Raw genomic sequence first — 16,190 nt, 5'->3', positions numbered from 1 at the left:
AAAAGCAGAGAGCACAGCAGAGGCAGTCGGGGGGGGGGGGGAGGGGGGGAAGGGCGTTGCGGTGGGCAAAATGAGCTGCTCGGACCCTTACAGATGCTGGGGCCCAAGACAACTGTACCCACAGCACCCCCCTTTTGGCAGCCCTGTATATGTGTGTACCCAGCCTGTTAGGGTGCTTTGAGAGGCTTGCTTGGTTACCACTGCCCTAGGCCCAGGCCCCCGTGCTATGAGGCCACCTGTAAAACCGAAATAATAGAATACAGATTTTATTGTACATTAAGAGACAAACGTCTGATCGATCCGGTTACAGTGAGGTCCAGCTCACTGTATAAACCAGGCATGTCCAAACTGGGGCCCTCCAGCTGTTGTGAAACTACGCATCCCAGCATGCCTTGCGGTAGTTTTAGCACTCCCTAATAGCAAAACTGTGGCAAGGCATGATGGGACTTGAAGTTTCACAACAGCTGGAGGGCCATAGTTTGGACATGCCTGGTATAAATCATCCGATCGCTTCCTCTTCTGATGCCGACAGGACACAGGACCTCGCGGACACTTAGGTCTTCAGATGCAACCTTTATTGTATCATATACAGGCAATAAAAGGGCCATGCTATTTATATGTACAGGCTTTCAATAATATCAATATTAAAATATTTATGTACAGAATACACATTTTTACCGACAACACAAAAAAAAAAAAAAAAACATCTTTTGCCTAGAAAAATAATTTTTCACATTCGTTTAATTTTTATACTCAAGAGAGAAGTGATTATAATTTTTCTTTTATTTTTGGGAGCGTTTCCTATGCACGTAACAGAAGGAAAGTTACACAACCATACAATTGCATCCCGCGTGTGGAGGGATTGTGTTAGTGTATATTTCTTTGTACACAACCAGCCGGGCCGTGTGTCATTATAATAGATATAACTGCGAAGAACACATAAGTAGGTCATGTAGTTAGAACAAGATATAGAAGGGCATACATACAGTAATGAATAATGGCAGTAATACTTGAGTATAACCCTTATTAGATATATATAACCGGGAGCAAATACTAGAACTGATATGGCATGGGGAAGTGCGCCACTCATACATTTTTACGTTATGGTGTATCGATTTATTTTAAGCTTGTGGAGAGAAATTTGTCCTTATTTCATTAATGAATGCATTACAATGTCATCTTGTGCCTTGTGTCACTTTCTTATAATTAATCTACTGGTGGTTTAAACCTTTATTGGTTAATTTATGCTGTGATGTCATCTGATATGTCCTGATGTCACACTTACTCTGTATGTCACCTTCTTTGTATTGTATGTTTGTATTGGTCTCGTTGTAACATTGTATCAGTTGACTGTTTTTATTTTAGTAACACTAACAAGAAGAATGTACAATTATTATATGACCCGTGGAACACTTACTGATCACGTGCGTTCTAGATGACCAGATGCTAAAATACTCGGACATCCTATATAATAAAAAGCTAGCACTGCTCCACACCACTATGGGGGGAATTAACTTTTTGAGCTGATGGCGCTGACATTACTGTTATGTTGTTCTGTTACATTGTTACGGGCTGGTAACTTTATTCTTTATTCGTATTCGATACAAAATACTTTTACTTACACACAAAGCCATAAGCCAAACTACACCAACATATATCTCTTCTCTTATCTCGAAATATCTTCCAGCCCGACCTCTACGCTCCTCCCAAGATCTGCGTCTCTCATCCACACTCATTACTCCCAAGCACAATAAGACTCTCCTCCAGTCTCCAAACCTATAAGCGTTCCCTGAAAACTCATCTCTTCAGGCAAGCTTATCATATTCCAGAACCAGCCAATTAACCTTCATATACCGTTCCTATCCAATCACATCTCCACTGTACAGGCCACTGTCCACACATATCTGTTCTCTTTCTTTTTCACACTTCCATCCTCCTGGCCCCTGGCCAAACTGCTGGGTCACCGTATCTTAGAGCACACCAGGAACCTTTACATTCTCTTGGACTTTATGCAATAAAGAATATCTATCCTATTGCATCCATGGAGACCCCTACAGCCAATTAGGGCACCCCCGCTGTCATTAGTACGGAGGAAGCCACCTCACCCCACAGTCAGTCCGAGGTGAGCCAGCTCACCTCACAGTCAGTGTGAGGGGAGCTGGCTCACCCCCGCTGTCTGTGCGGCTGAGGTGCAGGGGAGAGTCACCACGGGAGCCTGGACTGGTAATGTATGCTGGTGTAAAATTAAGGTGTGTATTAAAGTTATTCTATTCTATGTGTGTTTTTATTTGAACATTCTTTTCACAGGTGAACTACAAATCCAAGGGGGCCCAATAATGCCCCGCATGCTGGGGAGGCCTGCTGGGGAGGCCCTGCTGGGACTTGTAGTTCGACTGTAAAAAGCAATGTTTTTTTAATTTAATTTTACACGTGAAGCCTGGGGGTACCCCTTTATTGAGGCGGTCCCCACTCTCCCAGGTAACCCGTCCATGGTGCGCATGGTACGAGTGGGGGACCTTACGTAAAAAGTGTCCCCAGGCTGTGGCATGACACCGCAGGCTGTTGGAGTCCGGTACTGGTTCCAAAATACAAGGGACCCCCAGTTTTTTGTCCCCTGTACTTTTGGAACCAGGACCGATCCAAGAGTCCGGGGCTGGTTTCAGAAATATGGGGGACCCTTACGCTTTTTGTCCCCCCGTACTTTTGGAACTAGGTCTGGCTCAATGATCCTAGGGCTGTTTATGTTAAGGAGGGGGGACCCCACGCCTTTTTTTTTTTTACTGAATACCGCACACTTTCATGTCTAAAAAAATGCACATTTTCTTTACTAAAAATTGCACTAAATCACATGGGAATTCCGACTTTGTCTAAAAAATCGTACCCTATTACATTTGCAAGTTTTAAAAAATGTGCGAGTTTTTAAGCATGCCATTTAGTGTGATTTTAAAAAATGACTTAAAAATCGCACCCTATCACATCTCGCCTGTTGGGTCTACCTGCCCACATCACACTGGCCCACACAACGCTAGTCACACCCACGCAACACTGACCACGCCTCCTTTGCTTCTCACAATAGGCCCTTTACCATTTCCAGGCCCGAATGGCCTTTTTTCTGGCCCCCGATGATATGAATTATATACTTATAGTGTGTGGGGCTGATAAGTTTTCTTTATCTTCTCTGAGATTGACGCACAAGATGGAGTGAACGGACCTCAGTCTGTATTCAACCATTAATACAAGAGTAAAATAATTATATCTATTGTCAAATTAAAGAGTATTAATAGCAATATATGTAGCATCCCTGACCGGGTGGGGGACTTGCTGGTAGTACACATGGATATAGTGCTGGGATGTTACATATGCTGGTACCCTGTAGACACAGTGATGGGGACATGTAAGGGGGTAAGGGAGGAGGTGGGTGTCGCACAGTTAGACTTATGGTTGCAGATAGAATCATGTTGATCTCAAAACTTGGAGGGGGTCAATTGAGGTTTCAGGCATGTAGGAGCAATTACTTCTGGGATGCAGGGACCTCCGCCTCCCAAGCTGACCTCCTCCCGGGGTGCTGCCGCTTCTCTTCCAGCCGCCCCCTGTTCACATTGTCTAGGAGTTCCAGCAGAAGACTTCCCTTGCTGCAGTTGAAAGGGTCTTGCCCTTCGCAGGGGGGCACATAGTCAAAGTTCTCCGGTTCTAGATACCTCTTACCAGGATGTTGGCGTTTGTCTAAGTCTTGGAAATCTTCCATCTCGCTATCTTCATCGTCATCCCACCCTCTCTTTCCTGGATGCTGGCGCTTGGTGTAGGCCTGGTTCCTCTTGCCTGGGTGCTGCCGTTTAGAGACGTCAGTCAGGAAACCCAAGGGAGGGTTAGAGTTATCCATAAACTGATCCCCGAGGGGCGATCTCCTTCCTGGGTGCTGCCTCTTTGGCAACTCCAGGTATGAGTCGTCATCTTCTCTTTTGCCTGGGTGTTGTCTCTTCTCCACATCGTCAAAGAACCTTTTACCTGGGTGCTGCCTCTTGGAGATCCATTCCATCGTGGGGGCATCTGTGTCTAAGCAAAAAAAAAAAAGTTAACACCAGATCATGTCTAAGGCTGGACTGTAGAAATAAAATAATGTTTGAGTATTTGTTCTATCCTCTTTATATAGGTAATAGTTTATAGGGAACAGGGATTCCATTATTTTGTATTATGGAATTCAAGAAGAGATGGGATAAAGTGTTGGTACCAGAGGTCATGGGCACTATTATTGGGAGGGGGGATCTGAAGAAAAACACTTATCCTAGATGTGGGTCCAGGATGCTGAGGAGCCCCCCCTATATAGCAGAATCACACCTAGGGCCATCTTAACGTATGCACTCGCTGGGCACTCCCGGCCAAACAGAAAAGTGGACAAGTCTGTCATTATACTTATCCCCTCTCCATCTTCTCTCCCGCCTGCTGGTGGTGGAATAGCGGGCGGGGTGATGTGGCATTGTATATTAGGGGCGGGGTCATTTGTGTCTCCATTGGCCCTCTGAGTGACCCCAAGTTATGCAATAAATTCCAAATGCAAATTGACTTTGTGTCAGTTATTTTACTGATCATCTCTTGGTAAAAAAAATATGGATTTTTAACCTTTTTTGTATCCTCCTTTTGTGTGTTTAACTAAAGATTACTAATAAAAAAAATAACCACAGCTCACATACACCGGCACCAGGAGAAAGATGCTGGGATAAGAAGACACGGATAAAAGAGGCCAGGCAGACTACAGTATATTCTCTTTACTGCCGGGGGGGGGGGGGGGGGGTAAAAGCTTCAAACTGGACTCTCTTGCAGGACCCAAAAGTCTAAGCAACTATGCTACACTCTAAAAGTTGAGTGGAGCATACACTCGTGTGTGGTGGCTTCTACCCACCTCTGCCACTCTGTTCCTCTTCAATTCTGTGGAGGATGCTGCGTATCAGGGCCCCCTGCGCTCTCTTCAGTACGTTGCTCAGGTCCACGGTGTCATCTGGTAGGGTCACCTCTTCTTCAGGCAGAGGCTGTTCCTCTGCCCCCACCATATATGACAAAGCGGTTCCTATTAGTAGCAGCCACCAGACGGACAGCATCGCAACTGCACTGCAGAAGAGAACACAATTAGTGCCGCTGCCCTCTCTTATTAATTCCATAGTCAGGTATTGCAAATAACCACATCGCCCTGCATATATTCATCGCTAAAGAACACAGTGTGACCCACGGACACTGCTATGTTCTCACCGCCTGTGTCGTTTACAGAAAATAGCAGGGTTTGCATTTAATTATTACATAGCAACACAATTATACACAAGCCTCGAGAACCTGTCTCTAGAATGCAGCATGCTCTGTAATTTTAGCTGTGACTAGATCTCGCCCAAACCCCAAATTACTATGCCTGTGAAATCAGGTTTCACGCAATGTGGTTAAGTCGCAGCCGCCAGAAATGCTGGGGGTCCAGGATCCCCAGCAAGACCACAACACCTGTTCTGGTATCCGGACACCCATGAGGATGCCAACTCAGGAATACCAACTGCCAGCATCCTGAATGTAAGTATGAAGGGCGGTTTAGCGCTAGGTGGGTGCGGGGGTATGGTTTATTGTGGAACTAGCAGGGGGACTTTAAGGATGGGGGGAGGGGGAGATTAAGGTTAGGCTGTGGGATAGGAACTAGTGGGTAGAGTTAGGGTTAGGCCTGGGTTAGGGTTAGACCAGTGATGGCTAAGCTTGACACTCCAGCTGTTGTTGAACTACACATCCCAGCATGTTCTGCTACAGTTTCGCCATGCTAAACAGGATGTAGGGCATGCTGGGATGTGTAGTACAACAATAGCTGGAGTGTCAAGGTTAGCTATCACTGGGTTAGACTGTGGAAGGTGGTTTAGACGAGGGCAGGGGGAGGTAAGGACCAGTGGTGGAAATTGTGGGTGATGAGACCAGGTGCAAAAATATAATTTGGGCCCCCCTCCTCCACGGGATACAGTTGTTAGATTGGCCCAATTTAGGTGGACATATAAAATAGGTCATACTTGCCGACTTTTATATTTACCTCTCCGGGAGAAGCCCGGAGAGGCCAGGCGAATCTCCTAGTTGGGGGGTGGGAACAAGGTGGCTGACTCAAAGTCCCGCCCCCAATCCACGAAAACACTGCGATCCGCCGGTCCGCAAGTAGGGGGCAGAGCTAAAATTACGTGAAACGACGCTATTTGCGTCATTTTAGCCCTGCCCCCTCTTTACGAACCCGCGTTTTGCTGTAAATGCCGGTAATATGATCAGCGAGGAAGAGGGGTGCAGAGGCTCTGGCCGGCAAGCGGGAGACTTGCCCCCCTTTTCGGGGGGCCGGGAGGCCGACCCGATTTTCGGGAACCTCCCGGCCATTCCGGGAGGGTAGGCAAGCCTGAAATAGGTTGACATGGCTAAGGTCGGCAGGGATGATAGGTCGACAGAAACATTTGGTCGACAGTCAAAAGGACGACATGACAAAAATGGACAAAAGCAGTCATTTGCATAAAGGCCCATACACACTGGAAGATATTGGCATCAATCTTGTTCAGAAATGGGGTTTTAAACGATATTGATGGTAATATCTTCCAGTGTGTATGCCTAATATCTTTAACAATGCGTCCCCCCCCCCCCCCACACACACACTGATTGTTAACAATATCGACATCTTCCAGACATGCAGCTCAATCTGCCAGTATTGCTCATGCACCCAGTGTTCAGTGTGTATGCACAATATCTTTCATGATCAGCTCAAAGGAAATTGTTCACCAATATCTTTCATCTTTCATATCTTTTTAAGCCCCATACACACTGGGTGACTTTGAGCTGAATGTCGCTCAAAACAACAGTTTTGACCGGCTTTCAGCTCAAAGCCACCCAGTGTGTTGCCCCAGCGATGAGCGGTGAGCACTGCTGCGCGCTCCCGCAACATCGCCGGGAAAGCCGTTCATCTGGTTATACCAGCAGATGAGCAGCTTTCAGGACGGATTTGAATACCGCTACACTATGCAACGCCGTCCTCCCCCCTCCGTTGGTCCTGGGCAGGGGGAAAGCCGCTCACTGTGTATGTCATCATCGCTGCCCACACATGCTGGGCATAGTCGCCCAGTGTGTATGGACCTTAAGTCTGTATGGGCCTTCAATTGACCAATTTGTCTATAGGACCAATTTGTGTCTGTTTTCCATGTTTAGGAGCAAATGGGCAATTGTCATTTGCTACCAAAAATTTCCAGATTTTTATTCCAACCAGCCAGATTGGAAACATAATCTTCTAGTGTGTATGGGCCTTTAGAGTTAATACATGGGGCAGCTTCGCATCCCACATAGTAACCTATTGGGGATGCGGCCGGCGGCAGTAGAGGAGGGATCGGAGATTCCTGCTGCGGTCCCTTCCTGATACATTGAAGTGATAATTAATATTTGTGGCTAACACCCGAAAATGGGTGTTTTGGGGATTTAGCTGCAAATATTGAATGATAAATGGGTGCCTTGTTAATAAATTAGGTACTTGTGGAGTTTCACCGCAGCAGATTACGCTTCGTTTTCAGCGTAGGCTAAGATAGCGTAGTGACTCCGCAGCAGACCTGCGTAGTCAGTGTAGTGTCCCCATCCCATCAGGCAGCGTAGTCACCGTACTGTCTGCGTGAGCTGCAGCTCTGTCCCTGGCGTCCCTGGCAAGCCTAGTGAGCGCCTCTCACACAGCGCCGGTAACCGCCAGATCCCCTGCGCTGGCAGGCGCCGTTGGAGAGGGGATCATGCGGGCGCCGGCAGAGAGGCGCTCCACCTGTCTGAGATGCAGGAGCGTCTCAGACACTTGTGCGTCTCAGTAATTATTGCGGCAGGGTACGGCAACCCTGCCTGTGTCCACTTCAGGGAGATGGACAGGGTTAGGGGTTCTGTAGCGCGTGCGTCTCGTGCACAAAGGGGGGTGCGGTGTGCAAGTGCGTCTCATGCACAATAAAGGAGGCATTCGCCAGTGCTCCATGTGACATACTGGCAAATGCCTCCATTTCAAACCCTCACTATCCACGCCAACCCGAAGCATGGCAAGAGTAGCGAGCCCCGCGAGGGGACGCGGTACGCATCCTCCCAACCTGTTCATACCCCCCACTATCCACGTCGGTTTGGAGTTGATTTTATAAAGTGTGGCGAGCGCAGCGAGCCCTGCGAGGGGACGCGGAATACATGTCAAGTAATCTGCGTCCCCTCGTGGGAGCGGTTTGGGCTGGCGTGGATAGTGGGGGTGTTTCAGGAACACATTCACACCTGTCATGTCAGGCAGGTTAAAATGGTCAATGGTTCCCACACAATGTAATAAGCGCTGACTGACTACGCTAACTGCGTAACGCTGGCCGACTACGCTAACTACGTAAGCTCCGGCTGGCTGCGAACGGGCGGGAACACTACACTGATTCTGACAGAGACGCTATGCTAACTACGTAACTGCCGCCGTGAAACTACACAAGTACCATACATTATTAGTGTGCCTACTAACTTTTTGCTTTATGTATTTTTTCACTCATTACGCATTCCATTTTAAAACATTTTAACACATCTATATTTCTTTGGCACACAGCTTCCTGAAAACATGGCTGCCTTTCCAAATGTATTTTCTTCAAAACAGATGTAACATTTTGAGAAATACTGTATATGGTGACATTGTTACAAGTGAATGTGAAAAAAAGAATAGGACTTTCCCCTAGGGGGCAGAACTCGGGGGCGCCTGTCTGGAGTTGCCTTTCCAGCAGCTGCTCAGTTGGTGGGGTAGTTAATCCTGTGACAAATGGAAAAAAAAGATAAACAAAGTTTGAGCAGCGCACATGTAATGAGAATCAAATGAAAAAATGAATAACTGATTGGATGATCTTTAACAGATTTAATCAATATTCATTAAAAATTAAAGCCATGTAAATAGCAGGATTTAAAAATGATTATAAATCTAAAACAATTAGGAGGGAGTCCCCTTAGGGTTGCAAGTGTACCGGAGAGTCCGTTCCTATGTCACCCCTAGACAAGCACAGTATTGTGAGATAGTTGAGTCCTCCACCGAATGTCCACAGAGTGGGCCCAATGGTGGCTCAAATTACCGACTGTTGGCTGTATGTGCTCAGTGCTCCTCAAAGGTAATTAGCAATGGTGGGATGCCAGTAAGTAGATCCTTAGATGGCGACAGGTGGAGGTGAAGTCCTTGGTGGAACTGAGGTATGTGTATATCCAGGGGTTGCTTTGGACTACAATCCGGATTAAAGGGCATAACAAGGGTGGTACCAGCATGCGTTTCGCTGGCATGTTTCGCCACTCCTGGTGGCTTTATCAAAGGCAGGCAGACAGTGGCAGGTGGGGAGTTTGACTGGGGCGGTACACCTGTCAAACCGTAATGCAGGGTCGTAAGGCGAGCTCAGGGAGGACAGAAACCTCCGGTGGAGCAGAAGGGCAAATACCTTTGATAAAGCCACCAGGATAACCAGAATAACCCATACTTGCCTTCCCTCCCGGAATGGCCGGGAGGGTCCAGCAAATCGGGTCCCCCTCCCAGCCCCCCAGGAAGGGGGGCAAGTTTCCTGCATTTTCCCCACAGCCCTGGTCCCTACCTTCCCCGCGGTATAAACCCCGAATTTTGCGGGTCCGCGGGGAGGGGGCGGGGCTAAAATGACCCGCAAATTGTTGCAGCTGCCAGTCATGGGGGTGGGGCATAGTGACATCAGCCTCACCCCGCCCCCAAAACGTGGCCTCTTCCCGCCCCCTCTCACTCCTCTCCGGGCTTTTCCCAGAGAGGAGTTTAAAGAAGTCGGCAAGTATGGAGTAACCCTCTAGGTGAGATCGTACCAATGACCTATACAGTGGCATTATTACTTCTTTCTTTCTACTGCTGATACCTCTCCCTATGCCACCAAGCATCTGACTTGCCTTCTTCATTGCTTTGTTACATTGCCTACCTGCTTTTAAGTCCCCTGAAATAGTGACACCTAGACCCCTCTAGGTGGGATCTAGGTGTCACTATTTCAGGGGACTTAAAAGCAGGTAGGCAATGTAACAAAGCAATGAAGAAGGCAAGTCAGATGCTTGGTTGCATAGGGAGAGGTATCAGCAGTAGAAAGAAAGAAGTAATAATGCCACTGTATAGGTCATTGGTACGACCTCACCTAGAGTATTGTGTTCAGTTCTGGAGGCCATATCTCCAGATAAATACATTAGAGACTGTACAAAGAAGAGCAACTAAAATGGTGCATGGCCTACATCACAAAACGTACCAGGAAAGACTAAAAGATCTTAATATGTATACTTTAGAGCAGAGAAGGGAAAGGGGGGACATGATAGAAACTTTCAAATATATCAAGGGCTTTAACAAGGTACAGGTGGGAGACATTCTTCACAGGAAGAGGAGCAGCAGAACACGAGGACATTCACTGACACTAGGGGGAGGAAGGTACAGGTGGGAGACATTCTTCAAAGGAAGAGGCGCAACAGAACACGAGGACATGCACTGACACTAGAGGGAGGAAGATTCAGGGGAAATGTGAGGAAGAATTTTTTCACAGAAAGAGTAGTAGATAAGTGGAATAGCCTCCCAACAGAGGTGGTAGACGCAAATACAGTAGTACAATTTAAACATGCTTGGGATAAGCATATTGATATCCTTACAAAAAAATAAGGATCAAATATGGTTTGAGGTAACATATTTAAAAAAAGGGGCAGACTAGATGGGCCAAGTGGTTCTTATCTGCCGTCAAATTCTATGTTTCTATGTTTCTCTCTTCCTCAGTAGTTTCCATTATAGTGCCATTTATACTATATATAGTCTTTGGATTTTTGAGACCCAAGTGCGTGATTTGGCATTTTTTTTGGCATTAAACTGTAGTTGCCATGTTCATGACCATTTCTCTAATCTACCTAGATCCTCAATCATTTGTTTTACCCCTCCTGGGGAGGTAAGCACAATGCCCCATGGGCACAATATTAACTATCAGAAACGCAATGTCATATGGATGGAGTACACAGATGCACAGGGACAGATTCATCGCAATGTCATCTGTGCACAGCTTCATACATTCCAGTGAAAGTGTTGCATATTGCATACAATGCTATCTTACACAGTACATGACATACAAATTATAGAGCACAAAAAACTCAGTAATGATTTTGCACATTACAGTTATAATTGAACCATAGCTGACTCCCTGAAATAACAGAAATCTCCCTCACTCCCTCATTAGTCTAGAAATCTCCCTCATGTCACCTAGCCCACATTACACTGTTACACCATAGTTACCTCCCATCCTGCATTCTGCAGGAGACTCCCTGACATATTAGCAATCTCCCTCTCTCCCTCATTAGTCTAGCAATCTCCCTCATGTCACCTAGCCCACATTACACTGTTACATCATAGTTACCTCCCCTCCTGCATTCTGCAGGAGACTCCCTGACATAGCAGCAATCTTCCTCTCTCCCTCATTAGTCTAGCAATCTCCCTCATGTCACCTAGCCCACATTACACTGTTACACCATAGTTACCTCCCATCCTGCATTCTGCAGGAGACTCCCTGACATAGCAGCAATCTCCCTCTCTCCCTCATTAGTCTAGCAATCTCCCTCATGTCACATAGCCCACATTACACTGTTACATCATAGTTACCTCCCCTCCTGCATTCTGCAGGAGACTCCCTGACATAGCACTCATCTCCCTCTCTCCCTCATTAGTCTAGCAATCTCCCTCATTTCACCTAGCCCACATTACACAGTTACATTTTATGGAGAAAAAGGAATGAGAGACCGATACATTTACAATGAATCATCAGCGCCATTTCCCAGCACAGTATAGTATCTCTTACTAACTGCTTTGGGGCTCATCTACATTTGGATATAAGTCATTTTAAAAGATTCCTCTCAGATGTAGCAGTGCACACCCACGCTTCTAGGTGCCACGTTCACAATCTCTTTTCACATTCTCACCACATATGGAACTAGACACGCCCTTTGGGTGGAGCATGACACGCCCCCTCAATGGGGTGCTGTGCAAAATTCTTTTTCCAACTATAATCTCCCTGAAACTAGTTTTCAAAAGTAGGCAAGTATGTATTGAACCAAACCAAACATTGCCGTATACAGTAAATGCAAACGCATTGTAAATAAACACACATTAAACATGAAAGGCACACGTGTATTTCAAATTAACATCAAGGACATTTGTAGGAATTACATTTTTCTGTAGTTGGACCATCTGTACATTAAATGTAAAGTAAGCTAATAAACGCTTCCTTGCCAATGGGTAATGGGTAATGGCCACTGATTAATTTAATGTCTTTCATTAAGTGTGCCAAATGGTGTGATTAAGTGTAGCGTGGAGGAGGTGTAATGAATGGTTCGTCTGCATGTGTATGGTTAGAGACCAATAAAAATACCAGCTGCGCGTTTGCTTACGTACACACAGAGCAAGAGCCTGCACTCACATGAATGTGTATAGGAGCGCGCAAGTGTGCGGGTAGCTTGAGTACACTCCCCTTTGTGGACCGTTGCAAAGTGTCACGTCAGATGCGCTATGGGCATTTGCGTGCTGCGCGCGCTTGCTCTGTGTACCGATGAGTGAATCACCCAGAAAAACCACCCATATGTTTTCTGTAGATAGCGCCACATCAGTGGATTTGTGATACAATAACAATGCCAGGTACAGTAATGTGGCCATTTATATACCCCTGTGCAATAGAACCAGGTGGCGTTGTCCATACAATATTGGCTTATGTTTTCTTTACTATAAATCAGACTGTTACAATCTGGTCTTAAATCTATTCAGCAAATACAGAGAATTGAAGGATCCACGATATATCGCAGTACATACACGCAGCACCGCGGGAATGTGCTGCACCAGGAAACAGATATGGCGTTGTGCAGCGGCTGCAGTGCTGCAATAACAAAGTCACCCACAGAATGGTTTCTGTTACATTAATGTTGGTCAGCAGGGTTATATCGCACAGCAGAGTACAGCGTCTAATATGCTAATCAGCCATATAATATTCTAATCATTCCACAGAATATGCTAATCACGCTGCTGGGTGGGGCTTAATGGTACTGCCAGCACATCTGATGTAAAAGCTAGTAATTATTAAAGTACCAACCAATCAGCTCCTAATTGTCATTTTATAAACACCACCTGTAGCGTGGCAGTTAGGAGCTGATTGGTACTTTATCTCTCTCTACATTGTATCACTTAAAGGCTTAGTACATTTACAAATATACACTATGGGGATTGGTTGGTTTTTACCAAGGGGCAGTGCTAGTGATGTCAACAATATAGTTTCGGATCATACTTGCCTACTTTTGAAAACTAGTTTCAGGGAGCTTATAGTTAGTAGCAGAATTTTGCACAGTGCCCCATTGAGGGGGTGTGTCATGCTCCTCCCAAAGGGCGTGTCTAGTTCCACATATGGAGAGATTGTGAAAAGAGATTGTGAACGTGGCACCTAGAAGCGTGGGTGTGTACTGCTGCATCTGAGAGGAATCTTCTAAAATGACTTAGATCAAAACGTAGATGATCCCCGAAGCAGTTAGTAAGAGCTACTACACTTGGTAAAGTGCTGGGAAATGATGCTGATGATTCAATGTAACTGTATCTGTCTCTCATTCCTTTTTTCCCCAAAAATGTAACAGTGTAATGTGGGCTAGGTGACATGAGGGTGATTGCTAGACTAATGAGGGAGAGAGGGAGATTGCTTCTATTTCAGGGAGTCTCCTGCAGAATGCAGGAGGGGAGGTAACTATGATCTAACAGTGTAATGTGGGCTAGGTGAAATGAGGGAGATTGCTAGACTAATGAGGGAGAGAGGGAGATTGCTGCTATTTCAGGGAGTTTCCTGCAGAATGCAGGAGGGGAGGTAACTATGATGTAACAGTGTAATGTGGGCTAGGTGACATGAGGGAGATTGCTAGACTAATGAGGGAGAGAGGGAGATTGCTGCTATGTCAGGGAGTCTCCTGCAGAATGCAGGAGGGGAGGTAACTATGATGTAACAGTGTAATATGGGCTAGGTGACATGAGGGAGATTGCCAGACTAATGAGGGAGAGAGGGAGATTGCTGCTATTTCAGGGAGTTTCCTGCAGAATGGAGGAGGGTAGGCAACTATGTTTTAGATGCGTGACCTGTATAAGTACATATTTGGACACATTTCTGAGTGGGAGGAACTTCAGCTTCCTGTAATGAAGTGGGGAGGTAATGAGTTGTTTTCTAGCACAGCCTCAGGAGAATGTCAGGGTAACACTGGACAGCGTATTGTAACTAAATTTGTTTTTCTTTGCCACAAGAAACTTCCTGATCCTGTATATTAAAGACTGCAGAAAGGAAGTCTCACTCGCTGAGAACTACTGTAATAACAACTAAGGCATTAAGCTAAGTGATCTGATAGATTCACCGGTACTTATGTAATATCTGGGCTCCCGTTTTTCTTATGAGACCGCGTCCCCTTGCGGGGCTCGCTGCACTCGCCACGCTTCAGGCACGGTGGCTCGCTGCGCTCGCCACACTATATAAAATCAACTCCATGAGTAGTTGGATAGTAGGGGTATGAAAAAATGGGGTGCATTTAACAGGGGAGCCCAGATAATACATAAGAACCGATTGACCTATAAACTCCTAATCTAAGAACTCAACCGGGTCTCATTGATTTGCCAATCTGATGCACAGTGTAAAGGTAGCCATACACACGCAGATTTATCTTCAGATCTGGCTGGTTGGAACAAAAACCTGGTTATGGATGAGAGTAAATGACAGTTGACCATTTGGTTGGAAATGCTGGAAAACTGACAAGCTGTCACTCATCCATAACCATGTTTTTGTTCCAACCAGCCAGATCTGAAGATAAATCTTACTAGTGTATGGGCACCTTAACTATGCTGTACATACCCCTTTCAGAAAGGCATCACTGGAATTTTCTGGGTCTAGCAAGCCGACACCGGCAAGATTCCCAGGTCTTAGGGCTGATTCAGCTTAGAATGCATGACTGCAATCATCGCTTGACCACGCATTTGAGAGTTCCCCTTGATTGACAGGCACCGGACACTTGTAGGTGACACCCTGGCATTTCCTGTGAGTGCCGACGAAAACCACAGCTTGCTCCGCCCTCCGGCCAGGGCCTTTGCAGTGCCCAGTAAGTCTTAAATTACTTGCCGCTGTGGGTAGGTGGTTGGGGGGAATTATTTAGACAGTGAGTGAATTAGAATGGATTTCCCCCTATTCGCACGGCTGCGATGGACACGCCATGCACATGGGCGGGGGTGGGTTGTCAGTGTGGTGGGATGCCGCTAACTGATTGCTGGGCTGCAAAAACATGGGTCAAATATCCGGATTTTTGCTGCTGTGCAAGGGGGATTACCATTTCCTACAGACTGCGGTTTTCATATATTCTCATATTGCAACGTATAGAAAACAGTAATATATCAGATATTCTGGTGCAGAAGAGAAAATCACCACTGGAGACTAGCAAAAGGAATAAAGAGAGTTCTAGAAGGCGCACAGTCATGTGATTACTGGGGTGACAGGTGGTGTGATTACTGGGGTGACAGGTGGTGTGATTACTGGGGTGACAGGTGATGTGATTACTGGGGTGACAGGTGGTGTGATTACTGGGGTGACAGGTGGTGTGATTACTGGGGTGACAGGTGATGTGATTACTGGGGTGACAGGTGGTGTGATTAATGGGGTGATAGGTGCATGTAAGAAATATAAAATATGCCGCAATACAAGTTGAAGTCTGTTCTTAAGTGCATCAGGCGCTAAGAGCCAGTGGCGTAACTAGGCGCTGACTAAGTGCGGGGGCCGGAGGTCTGCGGGCGCTATTGTTATGCACCCCCCCCTCCCCCCGCACCTGGGCAGCGTGAAGCAACAGCACCGCATTGTCCGGGAACTGAAGCCCTGAGAGCGGACACTGTGGGCGGAGACAGCGGCGGCCGAGGCCGCTGATTGGCTAAAGGAGAGGGCACACTCAGCCAATCAGCGGCCTATCTTTTGAATTGTCAAACTCTGCTAGGGATGGCCATTGGTGCAGATGCCATCGATGGTTGCCATCGATGGCAATTCTGCACCCAGCCATCGATAGTGGCAAACTATTTGATGGATAACCATCGATAGTTTTAGCTATCGATGGTCATCCATTATATTTGAATGAATATATCAGAACACGGGGGCGGTAATTCCAGGTGTCGG

The 16,190-nt window shown here is 46.4% G+C and overlaps 1 protein-coding gene across 3 annotated transcripts in view; it reads right to left on the bottom strand.

Annotated features, from left to right (window-relative positions):
* Positions 1 to 558: 558 nt before the first annotated feature.
* Positions 559 to 16,190, bottom strand: part of TRH (thyrotropin releasing hormone) — a 34,668-nt gene continuing 19,036 nt past the window's right edge. Inside the window, exons 2-3 of one of the 3 annotated variants that reach the window (XM_083155680.1) lie at positions 4,898 to 5,103; positions 559 to 4,053 (exon numbers count right to left, since the gene is read on the bottom strand). In XM_083155680.1, coding sequence (XP_083011806.1) covers positions 3,512 to 4,053; positions 4,898 to 5,093 — 738 coding nt within the window. In that variant the 5' untranslated portion in view covers positions 5,094 to 5,103 and the 3' untranslated portion in view covers positions 559 to 3,511. The remainder of the gene's footprint in view (positions 4,054 to 4,897; positions 5,104 to 16,190) is intronic. The other 2 variants (XM_083155682.1, XM_083155681.1) reach the window with 2 other exon arrangements.

This window comes from Crinia signifera, chromosome 8, assembly GCF_055691185.1.
Source record: "Crinia signifera chromosome 8, ASM5569118v1, whole genome shotgun sequence".
Classification (NCBI taxonomy): domain Eukaryota; kingdom Metazoa; phylum Chordata; class Amphibia; order Anura; family Myobatrachidae; genus Crinia; species Crinia signifera.
Note: the sequence above shows the minus strand (reverse complement) of the source record. Positions and strands in the feature narration are given on the sequence as shown.